General features: G+C 51.0%; 1 protein-coding gene across 1 annotated transcript; it reads left to right on the top strand.

The window, feature by feature from the left end:
• Positions 1 to 228: 228 nt before the first annotated feature.
• LOC132657523 (uncharacterized) lies at positions 229 to 19,240 on the top strand. Its single transcript, XM_060396689.1, has 6 exons — positions 229 to 6,295; positions 7,545 to 7,710; positions 8,071 to 8,255; positions 11,077 to 11,257; positions 14,090 to 14,183; positions 16,849 to 19,240. Exon 6 carries the CDS (start codon positions 18,296 to 18,298, stop codon positions 19,238 to 19,240), a length of 945 nt encoding a protein of 314 aa, XP_060252672.1. The 5' UTR covers positions 229 to 6,295; positions 7,545 to 7,710; positions 8,071 to 8,255; positions 11,077 to 11,257; positions 14,090 to 14,183; positions 16,849 to 18,295.
• The last annotated feature ends 1,916 nt before the right edge of the window (positions 19,241 to 21,156 follow it).

Here is a 21,156-nt window from a genome sequence, read left to right as displayed (position 1 = left end):
GAAATGACCCTGAGCCCAGACTGGAAGGGTAAGGAAGAGCAGCTACAGAAGTTGAGGGGTGAATAAGAGCTTCCTGGGCAGAGAGTCTTACTCGAGGCATGCACCTTGAGTAAGAAGAAGCAGGACATGTAACAAACCAAAGGAGAGCAGCATGGAGAGGCCATGGAGGGAACTGTGGGAGAGGACCCTGGAGAGTCAGGGAGAACCAGAGCTAGGATTCCGGCTTGCGGTTAATGCGGAGTGTGAATTATGGAAGGGTGTTTGTGGTGAAGTGGTCTGGTCCCATTTTGGTTTTCAGAGCTCTCTCTGGCTGTGGCGTGGAGAGCTGCTTGCTGGCCAAGTGGTGAAGAAGGGAGTGGATAGGAGGGTGAGCAGTGAGCCGGGGGGAGATGATAGTGACTCAGGGTGGAGAAATGGCTGTGGTGAGAGAGAAGTGGGCTAAGCTGAGATGTGTTTTGGAAGTAGAAGGAAGAGCTTAAAAGTGGCACGCGTGAGAAAGCTTTTAGGGTTTGGAGGGTGTTAAGCTGGGTATGGGGCTTCCCAGGTGGTGCTAGGGATAAAGCACCTGCCTGCCAATGCAGGAGACGTGAGGGACTGATGTGGAAAAAGTGGGGAAAGCTGTCAATTCCTGGGTCTGGAAGATCCCCTGGAGGAGGGCCTGGCAACCCACTCTAGTATTCCTACCTCGAGAATCCCATGGACGGGGAGCTTGGTGGGATACAGTCCATAGGGTCACGAAGAACTGGACATGTGTGAAGCGACTCAGCACATACGGGCAAAAGCTGGGTGTTACTCAAGAGGCTGGTGATGGGTGGATGTGGGGGAATGGATTTGAGGGCGGTATCGAGGCTGCCTCGCCACAGCACCCGGGTGGGTGAAGATGAAGAATGTAACAATTGCAAACATTCCTTTCCTCAAGGCTCCTAAACCCCATCTTTTGAATGTGCTCCGTTTTGCTACTAATGAAGACTTGGAGTGCTGATCTTAGAAAACTCGACTTCTGAAAATGAGCTATTTTTGGCACAGAGCAGAGAATGACTGTTGTCTCTCTGTTCTAAATTCCATGCTTTCATGCCAAAGCGTTGAGTCTGGGTCCAAGTTAACCCTGGCTCTACCACTTACTAGCTATGAGATCTTGGGTAAATTGTTCGAATCTCCCTGTGCCTCCATTTCCTCTTCTGCAAAATGGAAATAACCGGGAGGTACCTACCCCATACGTTATTCTGAGGAGAGCCTGAGACTGTGCTGAGCACATGGTGAAAATTACCATCCAGAGGGTGAATGGTTATTCTTACCAGCTCTTAAAGCTACACAAAGTTTATCATCCTCAAAAACCCTGAAAGCTTTGCTATGCATGCCACTGCTCAGTTCTGCCTCCAGCATTCTGCGCTTGTGCACGTGGACTTTACAGTCGAGTTCAGGCGCTGGCACTGGCCCCTGTTAAGTCTCATCTTGTCAGATGCAATCTATCAGTTTCCTTTGGATTTTAATGAAAGAGAGGTCAAACAATGCATGCTAAGTTCACTTTGGCAGCTACAGGGGCCTCACGGATGGTGCTTTTGCTCTTGCCTCCAGCTTAGTGGCCCTGGCCTTGAGGGGGGAGACGCGGGCAGCTCAGGGCTGGGGTGGAGCCGGAATACAGCCGTGCTCTGTCTTGCCCTGAGGCTGATACGGCACAACCATCCTGGAGCCCTTTCTCCCACGTCCAGTACTGGCTTTGAGTTCTGAAAGGTAGAGCCAGAGGGGCCTGTTAACGGTCATTTAGAGGGTTGGCTGTGACACAGCTCTAGGATTCGGGCCCCAGCTCTCTCCAAAGGTCCCTCCACTTTACATTCTCACCTCTTTCCAAACCATGCCATCACATCGTCTGACCCCAGACCAGAGAAGGACATAGTCCAGAGGGATACACAGCTCCTTGGAATCCTCTCTCCTCTCCTGTACTTCCGTAGAGTGGATGTGTGCTTGGGTGCCTTTGAGTTTAGGCACCATACCCCGACCCTGCACACCACCCCCAGCATATACCTACCATTTCTGCACCAATCAGAAGACCTCTTCCATCCTGACTGAGGAAATCTGTTTTCTGTTCCATTTATACCTCTCTTCTGAACCTTTCCAACATCCCTCCGCATCTTGGAGTTAACCTCCTCGTGGTTATGCAGGGTGGCTTTGATGTTCATGCGTAACTGCACACATTAACGAGCCTTCTTCTGTTTCTTCATCTTCTTCTTCTTCCCCTCCTCCTCCTCTTCCTTCTCCCCCTCTAACTTCCTGAGGTCAGGGCCTCCCATTAGGCTGAGAGCTCCCACAGGAGGGCTGTGTATCCCAGGAGTTCCTCTCCTTCTCCACCTGCCCTCCTAGAACCTGCTGGACTCTGTTCATGGGGGGAGCTGAACTTCAGGGTGACCCTGGCACTTAGCAAAGGCTTGTGAAGAGAGTCAAACCTAGAAACTCAGTGCAGCAGTGATCCACTGACTCTACAGTCCTTTCAGATTCGGGGAGAGCGTGGAGTGTTGGGGACACATTCTAACGCCAGGCCCATGTGTCTGCCCTGCAGGCTGGGCACAGCAACACGTCTTTGTTGCTGAAAGACTTAACCAGATTCTAGAACTGACGAATCACTTTCTCCAGTGCCTGCCGCTGGTCTTCTCTTGTTAATGCGCGCCTTGTTCACTGTGTATGCTGAAAGGTGTTTTTCCATGTGGTAGATCCTATTGAGAATTGAATTTTGCTAACAATCAGGCTTAGCAATTAACTAGGAGGGCTAGGCGAGAGGGAAAGACAGCTCTTGTTAGATTCTATGCTGGCACCACAGTCTTCACTGGAGCAATCCACTGAAACTAGGGAATGAGACAAAAATTCCGGACGGCACCCTCCTCAATTTCCCATTCCTCAAATACACCTTGGTTAGCTTTCTCTGCCAATCTGCTGGTCTGGCCTGGAGAAGACCAGGGAAGAGAGGGGCTGAGGTAAGATAGAGAAAAGAGAAAATACAAATGTGTATCGTGCTTTATATCTCTTCGCAGCACTTTCACCTCAAAGCTCAGCATTGATTCTGTTCTGTTACTATACACACTTCGTGAGGGCCTCCCACCTGCCAGGCCGCCTGTTAGGTGCTTAGAGGGGCGTGACGGCGGATTACAACTGCGGGACATAAAACACCTCGGTGGGTGTGGGGACTGGGGAGACAGAGCAAACAGACGATGAGGACTTAGGATGGAAAAAGAGCAATGGGGACCACAGGAGAGAAAACCCACCCCATGAGAGACACCAGGGCTGCACAAAGGCCACCACGGCTGGCCTGGGTTCCTCCCTGATGAGGAGTGAAGGGGAGGACGGAAGGAAGAAAGCGCCTCCTTTTGTCTAGTCTAACTCTCTGCCCAACTGATACTCAGCAGCAGAGAGCAGCCAGTGCGGTGAAGGGCCTAGAAACCCGAGTGCACCAGGAAAGGACGAAAGAACTCTGGAGTCTGATCTGGAGAACAGATGTGGAGACAAGAACCAGCCTGACCGTTATCTGAAGGACTATGGGTGACGGAAAGACAAAGCAGATGCTTCCTGTGGCTCCTGGGGGCAGAAACTGGGGCCAGTAAATGGAAGTGAAACAAGGGGGCTCGGTAGGGCTTCCCTGGTGCCTCAGGCAGTAGAGAATCTGGCTGCAGTGCAGGAGGCCCAGGTTTGTTCCCTGAGTCGGGAAGATCCTCCGGAGAGGAGGATGGCTACCCGTGCCAGCATGCTTGCCTGGAGCACTCCGTGGACAGAGGAGCCTGGTGGGCTACAGTCCACGGGGTCGCAAAGAGTCAGACGCGACTGAGCAACTATCGCCTTCACTTTTTCACTTTCAGAGAAAGAAAACACGTAGGTAAGGCAGACAAATCAATGAAGAGTGATGCCTCCTTCCCCCAAGAGAGCCTTTGGTGGACTCTGGAGACAGTTCCAGCTGTCACAGCTGGAGGCGGCTGTCACTGGCACACAGCGGCTAGTAGAGACCAGGGATTCTGCTGCGCAGCCTGCAGCGCACAGGAAGCTTCTCAGGGGAGACTTCCCCGAGCCCAAACGCCACAGTGCCACAGTCAGTGCGGCGCGTGCAGTGCAAGGAGCGGCGTTCTCGGCTCAGTCACCAGCAGAGCCCCTTGCCAGCCTTCAGGCGACGGGCAAGCCGTTCAGCCCCTCTGGTTCTCAGGGCCCTCACCTGTGAAATGGGAATAATACCAGTTTTCAGAGTCAGAGTGCCATTTGGTGGGGTCTTTCTGCATAGTGTCAGTAGAGTGCCTGCTCTAGAGAATGTGCCCCAGTACTGCCTGTTGTTGGAGCAGGAAGACTTTTTCCCCTTTTCATCAGCAGGACTGCCCAAGAATGTGTCAGAGGGCCAAAGAGGTCATGAGTTGTAGTAAGCCTTCTTTCCTTGAGAATACTCAGCCTCCTGCAGGAATGTTAGGGAGTGTTTTTTTGGAATAAATGGGAAGTTAGGCTATGCGATGTACTAGTCACTTGGTCTTCCTATTGTGGCATTTCTCTTCAGGTGAGTCCTGACGTCTGCACTGTAGCCTAGCACCCCTGTGGATCAGAGGCATAGCACTCTCTGGAAACCGAAGAACTGAGGAATGAGTCCTGATGAAAATGGTGCCAGAACCTCACTTCCTGCACCTTAAATAATGGTTCTACCCCACCCTATCCACCACCTGCATTATATCCTTTAATAACAAGCAGAAACTGAAGCAGGTCCCTCCAAAGTAATGCAAAGTATATAAAGGTCAGAAGGCCAGGAAGAAAGGGAAGTTAGGCACTCTGCTTGGGATAGGGGAGGCTGAGGGGAACACGGGAAGCCCTGTGAAAGTGAGGATGGCCGGCCCGTTCTCTGCCTCCAGAGGCCAGCAGGAGGAAAGGGTATTGCTGAAGATGGGGGGACCTGAAATTCTGCAGCGCCTCCCGGTCAAGAAAGCCAGGAGACTATGAGCTGGGCGCTGCAGAGGGTGGCCACACCGCTAGATGCCAAGTCAGGAATCTCTGGAGAGAGTCCAAGGAAGGGCTCCAGAGTACCCTAGACCTGGAGTCCCCATCTCCACACTAATCCTTCTGCGCTGCCGGATCCCCCTGCTTCCACTGCAATCGGAACAGCTGAGGCTAGAAGAGAGGGGAGAGGAGGAATGACAACGACAGACAGACCTCAGGCTGGATGCCAACGCATGGGTCTAGTTCCAAGGCTTATTCAGGGAGCAATGAGGGGCGCTAGGGAATCTTGGACAGTCTGACTTGACTGGGGGGTGTGCACGCGTCCAGCCCAGCAGCCCTCTGCCCGAGGCTGTCATTGCAAGGCTGTCAAGAGATTTGCTATCGTTTGCCTTTCTCTGAACTTCATCACTGTTTCCTGCTGCAGTTCAACCTGACTTTTCCAGACGTTGCTTGTTGCCTGCTGTTGCCTCCCGCAGGCCTGACTTCTGCGTGGCAGTGTGTGTCGGGTAGGAGAGCAACGCAAACTACCCCTGTCCATTCTTCCCACTAGCCACACCCTCCGCTCCAGCTGAGCTGGACTATCTGTGATTCCCACACATTCCTGGCACGTGCCTACCCTGAGCCTTTACCTGAAAGTCTTTCCACACTTCATTCGAGGATGTTCTGATCCTTTCAGGTTCTGACAGACACTGCTCATTGTCCAGCCTTTAACTGTTCTGCCTTTCTGCCTCATTTTACAGCACACTGATTTCTGTTTTGAACTATCTATTTATTTATTCTTGGCTGTGCTAGGTCTTCGTTGCTGCGCGTGGGCTTTCTCTAGCTGCGGCCGGCAGTTCCTAGCCTCTAGCCATGGTGGCTTCTCTCACTGTGGAGCACGGGCTCTAGGGCAAGTATCTTCACTAGTTGAGGCATAAGGCTCGGTAGTTGCGACACACAAGTTCTCGAGGGTGTGGACCTCAGAAGTTGTGGCTCTCGGGCTTAGTTGCCCCTCAGCATATGGAATCTTCCCGGACCGGGGATTGAACCTGTGTCCCAAGCACTAGAAGGTGGATTACTAACCACTGGACCAGGGAATTCCTCCCAAGCTTCTTGTTGCTAGAGGTGATACTGTGACAATCTGGCCAATGAAATGTACTCTTTCTTTTAAGAAGAAAGAGCTCTTGTGTATCTGGCAGGAGTCTTTTGCTTTTCCCCTTGCTCCCTGGAAAGTCTAGGATGAGACTCCTGGGAGTGGAGAACCCAGCTCCAACCCAAGAAGACTGTACGTTAAGGATGCTGGCCTGGAAGACAGAGCGAGTCTAGCTCCCTGATGACATCGTGAGACCTGTGCTCACCTCCCTCCGTAAGTTTTGTCACAAGAGAAAAGCAAGCCCGAGTCTGTGGAACCTCAGTAGTTAGGTTTCTGTTACGGGCCGCCAAACGCTGCCCTGACTGATGGGAAGACTCATCTCAACAGCTGCTTCCTCCATTTTTAGCCATTCTGACTGGGTAGGCCCTTCCCAGCCTCTGTGTTCCCCTGGTTCTTTATCTCTCTCCTCGGCCAGTTTTCTTACTGTCCCTAACATTCCCACCGTGTATTTGTCTCAGCAGCTTCAGTGTGCATGCTTTGAGGGGAAAAGAATACGCCCTCTCCCCAGGAAGCCCCGCAGTAGCACTGGCCTTTGGAGACCCTTGGTGGAGACTTGAACAGGCTTGACGGCACCGGGCCCTCTCCTCCAGGATCTACTAGCATCATAGCGTCACTCGATGGCCCCAGCACAGATGCTCCACTTGCTTCCTGTGCCGCCTGAGTGTAGCCCTCATGGTTTGTCCGGGCCGGGACTCCTCCAGAGCAGTGAGGTGCTGGGTCAGGGAGGCCGAGGAGGAACTATCCTATCAGCCTCTTCCAAGGAGCAGGATTAGAGCAGATGTACCCTGGCCTCCAAGGGTCTGCTCCCTCTGCCCTTCCTAAGACTGCGGCATGAGGGACAGGTTCAGAGCAGCCCTTCTCCCTACTCCAGACTCTCATAGGGCAGAAGTCATTTGAACAGTCTCCAGCCTCCAGGCAGGGAAATTCTACAGCTTCCAGAGCAGACGAAGAAAGTTCAGGGTATCTCAACCAAGACTGAGCAAATGTCAGACTGTAGGAAGGGCCTGGGGCCTAGCGCTGTTGAGGTTTTTCTGTGGTGTGGTGGCATGCCGTCTGCTGTCACTAAGGGGACAAGTCAGAAGCCAATCTGGGGTCTAGGGTACATCTCTTCAAAAGTAGAGATGTACCCTATTGCAGGACCAGGGGTTGGAAGGAGTTGATTTGTCTCTCCACTAATCCTTTGAGCTGCTTCAAGGCAAGACATGTCTTATTCACATCTGTTTTTACCACCTAACAGTATTCTTGTCACAAAAGATGCTCAATAAATACTTGTGGGAGGAAGGAAGGGAGGGAGGGAGGCCTTAAATAAAGTCGTCAGGCAGGCAGGCCCTGCCCTCGCCTGGCCTGGCCCTCTCTTCCCTGTGGCGCTGGTCGTCAAGCGCTGCCCCAGCCCTCCCCTATCCTGCAGGCCCTGCTCAGTGCCTCCTCTCCCTCTCTCTCTGGGGTTCCCATGTCCCTGCAGAGTCAACAGTTCAGTCTTCAGCAGCACGCTGGATTCTCCATCACGGCATTCACTCAGCTGGACTGAGAGCCTCTGCCCCTGTGTCCTCAGCAGCAGACGGAGCTGCTTGAGGGAGAGATCAGGGCCTGCTCCTCAGGCTGGCAGATGGGATCTCCAGGTCCCTCAGGTGAGAAGGTTGCCAGCAGGGTAACAGAGAGGAAAGTTTAGGTGAAACAGCTCCTTCCTGGCATGAAGAGGGCGTCGGGGTGGAGTGGAAGAGTGCTCCTGAGGCGGACTGGCAGACAGACACGCGGGGCAAATGAGCTACACTTAGGCCATCAGGAATGTGCCATTTCAAACAGGAAGTGAGAGAGCACCTGGCGCTGGAAATAAGGCCTGGGCCTAGCGGCTTCCCTGCAGTCCGGTGGTTGGGACGTCATCTTTCTGTGCAGGGGATGCCGGTTCAGACCCTGGTCAGGGCGCTGAGATCCCACATACTGCAGGCGCCAAAAAGCCAAAACACTGAACAGAAGCACTGTTGTTACAGATTCATAAAGGCTTGAAAAAGGAAGAAAGAACTGGGCCTACAAGCAGGATGGAAAATGCTCCTCCACCGTCTGCTAAGGGACACAGGGCTCCAGTGTCAGGGGAGATGGGATTGGACCTCGCTGATTTCCTAGGCAAACCCTGAGATTATGACAAGCCTGAAAGATAATCATGTGGATCTGGGAGGTATTTCCAACTTTTCAGAGAACTAATGAAAATTTTATCCTACGATAAGACTAAATTTAAAAGTTGCTTTTCTTTGCTATTGCCTGGAATTATATCTCAGTTGGTAAAGAATCTGCCTGCAGTGCAGGAGACCCTGGTTCAATTCCGGGTCAGGAAGGTCCGCTGGAGAAGAGACAGGCTACCCATTCCAGTATTCTTGGGCTTCCCTTGTGGCTCAGCTGGTAAAGAATCCTCCTGCAATGAGGGAGACCTGGGTTTGATCCCTGGGTTGGGAAGATCCTCTGCAGAAGGGAAAGGGTCCCCACTCCAGTAGTCTGGCCTGGAGAACTCCAGGACTGTATAGTCTATGGGTTGCAAAGAGTTGGACACGACTGAGTGACTTTCACTTTCATATCAATAGAATATTCTCATGGGAATATGAACAGTTTGATAAATACAGTTAGGTAGATCGAAAATCTTTTTTAAAAATATGGGGTTCTTCTTTTTGATGGTTATAGAGCTGAGAACACTGACAGAGCTCAGACCCTTCACTGTGCAGGCCGAGGGGGAGGGGCCGCATCTCCGGCTCGTGGCAGTCGGCGTGCTAAGACCAGCACACCCACTCCCAGACGACTGCTCTGCTGCTACACGTGGGTCACTCTTGTCTTCCCTGGGAGTGTGTGTGCTTAGCTGTGTTAGACCCTTTGCAACCTTGTGGACTGTAGCCTGCCAAAGCTCCTCTGTCCGTGGAACCTTCCAGGCAAGCATACCGGAGTGGGCTTCCCCTTGTCTTCTCTATTCCTTCCCAAAGAGAGGCTCCTCTGAGTCTGGTAACACAACTCCTTTGACTCTCCTGTTGTGTTTATTTATTTTTGTTTCTTTTAAAAAATTAGTTTACTTTAATTGGAGGCTAATTGCTTTACAATATTGTAGTGGTTTCTGCCATACATTGACATGAACCAGCCATGGGCGTAACCCATCCTGAACCCCCCTCCCACCTCCCTACCCATCCCACCCCTCTGGGTTGTCCCAGTGCGCCGGCTTTGAGTGGCCTGTTTCATGAATTGAACTTGTACTGGTCTGTTGAGGTCCTCTAATGGATCGGAACCTGGTGGTCCAGAGTCGATGATAAGAAAGTAAAGGAGAGAGAAAGAGGCTGATATTCTTTGGTTTATGCAGAAAACCAATAAAGTCCCTGACACAGGACTTGCTCTGTTCACAAAGGCCTCAGGCGCCCTCTCAATGGGGTGAAAGCGCAGAGCGCCTTCTCGAGAGGGTCTTAGAAGCCCGGGCGGGAAAGTGAACCCAGAGGGCCTCTGCACTGCAGAGAACTAGCCTGAAAGAGAGAGAGGGAGAGAGAAAACACGGGGATCCAAGCTCTGATGGAGCAGAGGTGTTTTGTTCAACATTGTGTGGGTATTTATACTGTCTTACAAGGTAGCTATTTTCAGCAGAGATAAAATCAAAACTTGCAAGTTATCAAGGAAGCATGAAGTCATCCACATGAAAGAGCTGCTGCTGCTGCTGCTGCTAAGTCGCTTCAGTCGTGTCTGACTCTGTGCGACCCCATAGACAGCAGCCCACCAGGCTCCCCCGTCCCTGGGATTCTCCAGGCGAGAGCACTGGAGTGGGCTGCCATTTCCTTCTCCAACGCATTAAAGGGAAAAGTGAAAGTGAAGTCGCTGAGTCGTGTCTGACTACTAGCGACCCCATGGACTGCAGCCCACAAGGCCTCTCCATCCATGGGATTTTCCAGGCAAGAGTACTGGAGTGGGGAGCCAGAGAGGGTTGTAAACAATCACTTTTACTGTATGGTTCATAAAAAGGAAGAGGGTCGTAAATAGTCGCTTATCACTGTATGGAAATGCATGCATACTTCAGCCCCTGCCCCGGGAGCAGTTTGCTAATCCACAGAATTCCTGAATATTCAGGAATTAATAAGGGACAGAGGATTCATGACAGATCCAAAACAGCACACAGGAAGCCTCCTGTTAAATGCTTCCTGACACTGGTCATCTATTTCACAGATGGTAATATACATGTTTCAATGCTATTCTCTCAAATCATCCCACACTTGGTTTCTCCTGCAGAGTCCAAAAGGCTGTTCTTTATATCCGTGTCTCTTTTGCTATCTTGCACATGAAGTGAAGTGAAGTCGCTCAGTCGTGTCCGACTCTTTGCGACCCCATGGACTATAGCCTACCAGGCTCCTTGATCCATGGGATTTTCCAGGCAAAAGTACTAGAGTGGGTTGCCATTTCCTTCTCCAGGGGATCTTCCTGACCCAGGGATCGAACCTGGATCTCCCACATTGTAGGCAGATGCTTTACTGTCTGAGCTACCAGGGAAGCCCAACACATAGGATCGTCATTATCATCTTTCTAAATTCCATATATATGTGTTAATATACTGTAGTGATGTTTCTCTTTCTGATTTACTTCACTCTGTATAAAATAAGTCACTCAGTCATGTCCAACTCTTTGCGACCCCATGGACTGTAGACTACCAGGCTCCTCAGTCCATGGAATTTTCCAGGCAAGAACACTGGAGAGGCTTACCATTGCCTTCTCCAGGGGATCTTCCCGACCCAGGGGTCTAACCTGGGTCTCCCGCACTGCAGGCAGCCGCTTTACCGTCACTCTGTTTCATAGACTCCGATTTCATCCACCTCGATAAAACTGACTCAGATGTATTCTTTTGAATAGCTGAGTAATATTCCGTTTGTATAGGAACCGTAGCTTTCTTACCCACTCGTCTGCCGATGGCCATCTAGGTTGCACCCTCGTCCTGGCTATTGTAAACAGTGCTGCGGTGAACGCTGGGGTGCGCGTGTCTCTTTCAGCTCCGGTTTCCTCGGTGTGTGTGCCCAGCAGTGGGATTGCTGGGTCGGATGACAGGTCTTGATACTCACATGTTCTCTGGCACGGTGCACTGAGCCCCAGCATCCACCGCCATCAGCATTTCATCCACAGCTGTCGGGGAGTGCATCTATCAATAAAAGGCTGCCCCAGAGGCCGCCCCGGGTGAGGCATAAACCAGGTTCATCTCTAGCTACCAGTAACAGAAACCCTGACTGATGGTGGCTTAACTAAGAAAGCTTCTTTCATTCTTTCTTCCTTCCTCTCTTTTTTTCTTCCTTCCATCCTTCTTCCCTCCCTCCCTTCCTTTATTCTTCCCTCCCAACCTTCCTGCCTTCCTCTTCCCTCGCTTCCTCCCCTCCTTCCTCAAGACAACAGGAAGTGTGGAGATGGACAGGATAGGGCGAGCACAGCTGTTCAAGGAGATCATTAAGGTACCAGGCTCTTTCTGTCTTCCTGTTTCATCTTCCTTAGTGTGTGGCCTTTCTCTTCATGGTTGCAAGATAACTGCTGGATCTCCAGGTATCAAAGCCAATGTCCAGACAAGGAAGGAGAGGGGGAAAAAAATAGAAAGAGAAAAGTCCACTGCTAGAGATGTTTTAGGCTTCCCCGGTAGCTCAGTGGTAAAGAATTCTCCTGCAATGCAGGAGACAAAGGTTTGATCCCTGGGTCAGAAAGACCGCCTGGAGGGGGCATGGCAATCCACTCCAGTATTCTTGCCTGGAGAATCCCATGGGCAGAGGAGCCTGGAGGGCTACAGTCCATGGGGTCACAAAGAGTTGGACACAACTGAAATGACTGAGGGAGAAGGCAATGGTACCCCACTCTGGTACTCTTGCCTGGAAAATCCCATGGATGGAGGAGCCTGGTAGGCTGCAGTCCCTGGGGTCATTAGAAGTCGGACATGACTGAGCAGCTTCACTTTCACTTTTCCCTTTCATGCATTGGAGAAGGAAATGGCAGCCCACTCCAGTGTTCTTGCCTGGAGAATCCCAGGGACGAGGGAGCCTGATGGGCTGCCGTCTATGGGGTCGCACAGAGTTGGACACAACTGACGTGACTTAGCAGTAGCAGAAATGACAGAGATGCTTTGCCGTTTTCTGCAGGAAGGGAAGCCCTCCTCTGGGATTTCAGTTACTAGAACTCATCCCATGGACACTCCTAGCTGCAAGGAACACCAGAAAGTTTAACATTGCCCTTTCCAGCCTCTAAAACGGAAGAAGGGAGTATAGACGAGGATCGAAGGAGTAGAGCAAGCCGACATAGATACACACAGTACTGCTGCGCTCTTTCGCTCTCTCTTCCAGCCCCCCTGCTACGGCGAACGGGGACTTGTGGGGCCGGCCTTTCCGCTGCTGCTGCGCGATACTGTGCTCTACTGCCTTCACTCTATCTTCTGTATCTTCCATCTTTTCTGCTCTCCTGGGTATTATGCATTTTTAAAATACATGCTCAAATCATTCCTTTGGGGAAAAGTCGAACAGTCTTGGGGTAGTGATCTAGGGGCCTTGATGGAAAAATTTGGGGATGCTGACCTGTTTTGGTCAGCTCTTGCTGACCTTCAGTGAGGTGCTGCAAGAGAGAGATGATAGGCACTCATCTTTTCTGCATGACGATGAGAAAGAGATAATTTACAGCTTCATTGAATGGCCCTTTCCGCTCATAGCTGCAGGCAGGTCCAGGAGCTCTGAGAGTCAGATTCATGTCCTTTGCAGACTGCAAATATAAATTCCATTCCCTTCTTGAGAGAAGACAGGCCACTTCATCTTTCAGACCTTGACTTTCCATATTTAGAGCGAGGACAATGATATACCTGCTTGAAAGACTACCCATGAGGATTATACACAAGAATGGTTTGTTATAAAAGATAAAGGAAAGTGGGAGCTGGGGGGAAGAGAAGAAAGCAATCCCAAAATTTGAGTATCAGATGCTCTTGGACCAAAATTTAGCCTCATCCTATGTATTTGATAACATTTGAATCCATTGGCTGCCCAAGCCGACAACCTGGAAATCAACCTTTTCCTCTTCCCCTCCTCTCTTTTCCACATTCCATCTCCAAGTTCTGTAACTTCCACCTCTTAGATGTCTTTATCTCCAATGTCACCATCTTATCCAGGGCTACTCAACAGTCATTTTTCTTTTTATCTGGCTATCAGAACCCAAATTTTGCTCCAGGCAACAATGTATCTAGCTTCAGGCACTGAAATATAACGTACAATCCAAATATTCAATTTTGTATTCTTGTTTGCAGTTGGAGGGGTGTTGTGATCCAATTTTGACCGATGAGATATAAAAACAAATCTGTGATGAGCTTCTGGGAAAGTTTTGCTTTTCTGAGAAAAGGAACAGATGATGGCTAGCAATGTTCCCTCCTTCTTTTCTCTGCCTTTGATAGAATTATTGTGTCTGGAGATAAGACAATTATCTTGCAACCACAAGAGAACAAACAAAAAATAAAAAGCCACCACCAAGAGAGTGGTAGAATAGAACAAGTCTGTGTCTTTAATGATATTGAGCTGCCCAACCATTTCTTGCGGGTGCCTGATTTCCTGGCTTCTTGTTGGTAAACCAAACTTTAAACTATGTTATACATTCTCTTGCTTGAAGCATTTCTAACTAATAAAATCTCTTAATTAGCCTCTCTGGCTTTATAATCTTTCTCTCCTTTCATGCATTCCTTGTATAGTATTCAAAGTAATCTTTTACAAACAAAATTCTGATCTTTACATTTTGCAGTTTAAATGCTTTTGATGGTGTCCCATCAAAAACATTTAATGTAACTTGTATAACTAATGCTACCAGTTTGGAATAAAAATAAGAACTTGCCTCTTTTTACTATTCACACTAACCACTTGAGCTCCAATCTGTTTCCATTTTGGGCCCAAGGACCACAGTGCTTGCTCAGTCCAAAAGAGTCAGTCTGCATTCAAATGTCAAAAGCAGGGGGAACTTGAGAGTACGCCAGCTCACCGTGAAATCTTTCCTTTTGGCCACCAGTGAGCATCTTACTTGCATTATGTTTGAGCGGTGCTTCCCTCTCTGATGCTGCGTGACATCCTTGTTGATCCACACCCTTGTACCAGGCACGATGGTGAGTCTTTACAGGAGGAGAATCCCATGCCGTCACGTGACACTTGGCTACAGTGTACCCAAGGTTGCAGCTCTGTTGGCTTCTGTCCTCTTCCTAGACCACGTCTCCCATCCTAGGCTACCTGGATGCAGAGGGGTTCCCGGCCCAAAACTCTTTAATCTCAAAGAGTTGAACTCAGCTCAGAGAGTTAAACTCCAGGCTCTGTCTTAGAGTTCCCCTTAACTCTGTGCTCAGAAGTATCAGAAGGGTTATGTGTGTTGAGGGGATCCCCTAATACATCTCCCTGGGTGAGGGCATGGCAACCCACTCCAGTATTCTTGCTTGGAGAATCCCGTGGATAGAAGAGCCTGGTGGACTAGAGTCCATAGCGTCGCAAAGGGTTGGACACGACTAAAGTGACTCAGCACGTCTGCACTTAATATGTCTGGGAACTGCCTATTTCCTCAGCCTCATCTCACGCTATTCTCCTCCATGTCTCTTAGCACCAGTGATGCCAGATGTCTTGCTGCTTCTCATAATCATGAAACTCTTTCTCGCTTTTAGATTCAAGCATACTCCTTCCTCTGCCAGAACATGTTCTCACTCTCTTTCACTTGCTGCTGCTGCTGCTGAGTCGCTGCAGTCGTGTCCGACTCTGTGCGACCCCACAGACGGCAGCCCACCAGGCTCCCCCGTCCCTGGGATTCTCCAGGCACGAACACTGGAGTGGGTTGCCATTTCCTTCTCCAATGCAGGAAAGCTAGTTAATGCTTATTCTTTCTATAGGTCTAAGTGTCACCTCCTTAGGGAGGTTCATATGACTCAGTTTCCCCTTCTAGAACACTCAGATATCTGTTAAAGTCTATAGTTTCCATGACAAGTAAAGTCTGTCTGTCTTGTTTATTGCCGAGCACAGTCCTAAAAATCAGTGAGTGAAGGAATGAATGGTTGAATGAATGATTGGATCGCGGCTCGATTCGGTCCTCAGTAATGCCCCTTCTTTTTCACCTTATGAAGTTTTATTCAACCTGCCCACCTTCTCCACACTTCCTCTGCCAAACTGATTAAGTTGCCCTTCATCGAACCCACTCCTGTACTCTTGCCTGGAAAATCCCATGGACGGAGGAGCCGGGTGGGCTGCAGTCCATGGGGTTGCTAAGAGTCGGACAGGACTGAGCAACTTCACTCTCACTTTTCACTTTCCTGCATTGGAGAAGGAAATGGCAACCCACTCCAGTATTTTTGCCTGGAGAATCCCAGCGACGGGGGAGCCTGGTGGGCTGCCTTCTATGGGGTCGCACAGAGTCGGACACGACTGAAGCGACTTAGCAGCAGCAGCAGAAATATATAAACTACCCCTGATAGGTGAAGGTTGGAAAGGCAGATGGCCTTAATCAGCAAGCCGCAGTGTCTATTTCCAGTTTCCAGTGAGTTTTTGGCTATACTATGGGGGTTCAGAAGCCAAATTTGGGGACAGAGGTTGGAGGCAGCTGAATTGCTCCATGTAAGAAAATGAGAGGAATTTGGGTTTTGCCCCTGAGAAGAAGACAACAGACAAGAGGAGAAAGATTTGCTAAATAAGGTGGAGAGATTCTGAATCTGAAGTTGTGAGAATGACCGATAGATTAAAATCAATAAGTACCTAAATGTCTGCCGTATAAGCTGTTTGCATTATTCTAATGCAAATCTCTCAATTTCTTCAAGTCTCCTTAAGTTTGCCACATCACTGAAGCCTTCCATGTTCCCCATCTGCATGGAGGTGGTGTTGGAACAGAGGCGGTAGAGAGGAAGGGCCGAGGGACCCTGGTCTGAATGATTCATCCAAAGCAGACATGCCCTCTGGGAGTGTGCAGAAAACTTGGTGTAGGCGTTAGACTTTGCGACATCCAAGGGGGGGCGATGGCTCAGGGCCCACTGGTCTTGATCTTTAGGGTCAGTGTGGCTCACTCCGGTCTTGATGAACCTGTCTGCATGTGTTTCAGTGGCAGTCTGTGTGTAAGTGAGATGTGAGAGCGCTCGCCGTACGCATCGGTGACGGTTGTGTTTGCAACTCTACCTGAAGACGCGTATGTTTATGCACACCTCTTGAGTTGATGTATGAATACGGCTGCATGCTATACCTTTGTTGGAGATGCTGCTAAGTGTTCACGTGGTCATACTTTTGTTCCTCATTGAAACTTCACACAAGGAAACTGAGCCCCTTCCTACTCCATATGGTATAGATGCCTTCCCAGGATCAAATCAACTCTGCCCCTCTGAGCCCAGCCAAATAACATGCACCTCTTGCCCCCATCTTCCTTACTAGGGCCTCATCCCCTTTTCCTGACTTCTTCCTCCAGCCCTGAGCACAGCCAAAGCCCTTAACCAAGAGTAGGAAAACAAAAAAATCAGGTCACCAGATGTGTTCCATTCCACTCTCTCCCTCCCACCCCTCCTCACCACAGGCCAACAAGCTCCGAGTGTATATACAGCAAGCACTGGCATTTCCCCAAACCCAGCTGCGCTCCTGCCACGTGACAGACCCAGCTGAGGTGGAGACTGAGGCTACACGCCCAAGCCCACCGCCCAGCCCACCCGTGTCTCTAGCACCAGTTCATCTGCCTTGTCTAGACAGCCCAAGCAGATCCCAGAAGCTTCTACCCCTGTGAATGAAAGGTGGTATATTTGTGCCCTCTGTTTCTGCCAGCTCCCCTTCTTCCTGTGGCTGTCCAGGGGCAGAAGGAGACTGAGGTCTCCTGGGCAACAGCCCTGTCTGGATACGGGAGGGGGAGAAGCCCACGGCTGTGCCTTAGCTTGTGCTCGGCTCCCTCAAGCTGATCCCCACCTGGAGCCAGGGATGAGTGTCCGGGTCTCTGCAGCGAACCAAGCATCTGGGATTCTCATTGGAGACTGTTTACTCGTCGATTTGCATGGCAGATTAACAGCCCGCAGCCGCCCTCCCCCTGCCAGGGACTTTCAGGAACAGTCTTTCCAAGCCAGCGTGGCCCATCCTGGGCAGGAGCCCTCCCCGCCCCTCCCTTCCCTCACCGGCCACGTGGACCTGACTCACACAGGCTCTCCAAAGCCCTGCCAAGAGCAGTCAGACCGCTGCCTGGATGAAGTTGGATGGGTCACTTCGGGAGCAGGGAACGGTCCGGAGTCCCTTTGGAATCTGTGTGCCTCCGTGCCCTCCTCCCACTATCACTCCCCAAGCAGCCAACCACCCTACCAGCCGAGGCCACATGTCGCCTCACTGCTCTGGAGAGAGCTCAGCACCCAGTTCCTCCTGCTTCCGGTACCACGCACTAAACTGCATACTGCCATCAGCGGGGAGGGGCTCTGGGCTTTTAATGGGCATACGATACAAATAGCACACACCTAAAGCAAGGCACTCACGTACAGTATTGCATTGTATCCCCTTGATGACCCAAAGAAGGAGAGATTGAGGATAAAAGATGGCCTGAAGGCAGAGAGCAGGGAGGTTTTGGGGTAGTGATACTACTTCTGCATGACACTAACGATGGATGCGTGCCGTTACACTTCTTACAACCCATAGAATGTGCAAGCCAAGAGTGGACCTGAAGGTAGGCTATGGCAATGCTATGTCGGTGACGTCTCCTCGACTGGAACAGACGTCCTGCCTGGTGCAGGGTGCTGGCCTTGGGGGAGGCAAGACTGCCTGGGGAGCCCTGTGCTTTCTGCTCAGTTTCGCTCTGAACCTAAAATGGCCTAAAAAGAAAATCTGTTGTAAATAAATAAATAAATAAGTGACTTGTTATCAGCACAGAAAGTGGTAGACCTGGGATTTGAATGGAGGGTGTTCTGCTCACATAGTCTGTTTCTTTTCAGCTGAGATTTCTCCGCCTAGGATGGAAAAGGAGGAATTAATGAGCTAGGTTGCATGAATATCCACTCAAGGTTCTCTGAGTCTTGTCTCCTTGATCCCAGTTTCCCTTGCTTTAGATGTACCGTCTAAGCCTCTGAATAGACTCGGAGACTTACCAGTTACCTCCCTTTGCCCACTGTCACTCCTCACCCAGCCTGTCGTCTGGGTGCCCCACCCCCTGCAGGCCTTAGAGCCTTGAGCTTTGACTTTTGGCCTCTGCATTCCCAGCTTACAGCACAGTGTCTGACATACAGCAGCAGCTAAAGAAATGCCCGCTGAGAGAATGCATGGACAAATGAGTGCAGAAACAAAGAGGAAGGAGAGAGAGAGGAAGAAACATGCAGGAAGCAAGAGAAAGAAGACAGAAGGAAGGGAATGGGCCGGAGGAACGGTGGAGGAGAGTGGGGAGGAGGAGGAAAGCCTTGACCTCATCCCCCCATCTTCCTTGGGGAATCAACAGCCCTCTCTATTGCTCGGTCCTGCCTTCCCTTCCAACAGGAGAACTTTGGCTGAGCCCTGCCCATCTCCCAGGTATTCCTCATACAGTCTTCAACCCCTGGAAGAACGGCCCCATCCTTTCCTACAAAATGAACGTGTTATTTGGGCAAAAGAGAAAAGGAGAAAATTTGATGTGGAAAAAATCTGGGATTTGGAAATTCAGCTGACTGCCCTCCTTTGGAAGAAAAGCTCCTCCAGTCGCTGGCCGCACTGCAGGCAGGCAGCAGAGCCAACAGCAACACTGGAGCTGGAGGCAGGGATATGGGCAGGAAACCTGGGGACTCGTGAGGGAGCTGCCAGAGCGGCACACACCTGCAGCCCGGGAGACAGCGCTGGGGCTCATCCCTGGAGCTGCCAGAGCGGCACACACCTGAGCCCAGGAGACGGCGCTGGGGCTCATCCCTGGAGCGGAACCCCAGCGCCCCCTCGCCTCTGCGGGGCAGCGGTCAGCTGGCCTGATGGATCGGGTGGAGCACCATCTGGAGAGGAGGAAGAGGACCGGAGGAGGCAGGCCGTGGACTCTGTCTGCCTTCTGTCTGCGGCACCTACCTCAGCGCCTGACACGTGGGAGGTGCCCAGAGCCCGCGTGCTGGGGAGAAAGAGAGCAAAGCCCTGTTCTGAGGGGTTGATGCAGACCCAGGCCCTCCCCTTACCCTCAGGCGGCTCAGAGCCTGGTGGTGGAGAGAGAGCAGCTCTAAAGAAAACAGGCTTCTGATCCAAAAGCTGAATAACAAGTCAGATAAAAATAAGATTGGGGTGGGCAAAAAATTTGTTCAAGCTTTTCCATAACATCTCACAGAAAAACTCAAATGAGGTTTTTGGACAATTCGATATAAGCCAAGGGCTTACTTTCAGAACAGCACTGTGGACTGACTGACTTGGAGGCAGGAGGTTAACTGAGAGAACACTCGGAGTCCATCTGAAGCGAGCCTTTGAAGGGACAGATAAAAATTATTGGACTAAAACCAACAGGATAGATACGAATGGGGAGAGGGGAAATTTGGACTAAAACTGAGAGTAAGGAGAGCAGGAGGCCGAGGGGAGGGCAGGGGGTGGTTCTCCGAGGCGCAGAGAGGGGCTCAGTGGCCCCTGACAGTGTCTGCCAGGGTGTGGTGTGTCTGTAAGCAGGGCTGGAGTTTATACTGGCTCACTCATTACCTGGGGAGCAGAGAAAATAGAAAAGGGTGTGTCACAGGCTTCAATATCTCCCAGATTCTTTGTTTTCAGCCGTGGTTGTGCTTATAGGGGTATTGAGTAGAAAGTGAAAAAGTGAAAGCGAAGTCGCTCAGTCGTGACCAACTCTTTGTGACCCCATGGACTGTAGCTTACATCCATGGAATTTTCCAGGCAAGCGTCCTGGAGTGGGTTGCTGTTTTCTTCTCCAGGGGATCTTCCCGACCCAGGGATTGAACCGGGTCTCCAGCATTGCAAGCAGAGGATTTTACTGTCTGAGCCACCAGGGAATCTCCCCTAGACTTGTGAAAGCCCAGAGATTAAATAGATTTCCACCAGAAAGGGCGCACAGACCAATGAAGGGAAACATGGAAACCGAGGAGGGGGGTCGTAGGCGTGAGTGAGGAGAGGCTGTTTGACATTGTTTAAGAAGAGAGAGGGATTGGAACAGTACTGGAAGGAGGCGGACGAAGTATAGGAGATTTGTAAAGAAGGCTGGCTGGGTGTCTGATCACACGTGCATGGAGGTTTCAGTAAAGACCCATATAGAAGTTCAGGTTTCTGGAGCTGGTGTAAGACTTCCTTCAAATGTGACCTGGTGAAGCAGACTTTAGAGATAAAGAGACACAAAGGCTCAATTGTATTCTAGCTATGCCTTCCCGGCAGATGACGTTTCTCCCCCACTATCCATCCTTGCCTTACTAATAAATCACAGTTTGTTGCCCAGATGCAACATGGCCATTCCTGGCCTCTCTTGCATCTGGGAGCTGTGACCCAGCTCTGAGCAATGAGGCATCTGTAGAAGCTGCTGGAGCTTCTGTGAGAAAGTTCAGCTTTTCTGACACTGGGCCACCCCTTCCTTTTTATCCTTGTCTCTATTCTCGTTCCTGCTTGGAGCGTGTGATCAGGAGGTGATCATGAGGATGAAAGTCATAAGCAAAGGATGATGGAGCGGAGAGGCTGAAAGAGCCTGCCTCAGGCAGCCTGACCTCTTGAAATTGAAAAGCAGCCTTGCTGACACGGGTCTGTCACCAACCACTGATACAAGCCTGCCTGACCCAGTGGCCCTCACCAAGGCCTAGGAAACAGGGAATAGCCCCCAAATCACAACAGCCAACACAAACCAGAGTGTCAGGGCACCTCCCTGTGACTGGTGATGGGAGAGCGGACCCTCCTGCAGCGGAAGGGGGCCCCAGCAGGGCTGTGAGTGCTGGCACCTGAGGGGCTCAGCGAGGGGCCCGAGGCAGGACCGAGGGAAGGAGGAGGGGACGTGGGGAGGCGCGCTGCTCCTCACCTGCTCTTGTCTCTCAGGGGACTCCGCCACCCCACCCCGGGCTGGAACCCAGTCCTGCTCTTCTCTGGGGCTGAGGAAAGAGAAAGGAAGGCCGCAGTGGCCAGACTTCCTCCTGGTGGCCCTCGACTGACCTCATTGTGCCAAACTAAAGTGCCAGCTCCCTG

The sequence above is a fragment of the Ovis aries genome, chromosome 12, assembly GCF_016772045.2.
Source record: "Ovis aries strain OAR_USU_Benz2616 breed Rambouillet chromosome 12, ARS-UI_Ramb_v3.0, whole genome shotgun sequence".
NCBI lineage: Eukaryota > Metazoa > Chordata > Mammalia > Artiodactyla > Bovidae > Ovis > Ovis aries.
The sequence above is the reverse complement of the archived record's forward strand: the minus strand, read 5'-3'. Positions and strand labels throughout refer to the sequence as shown.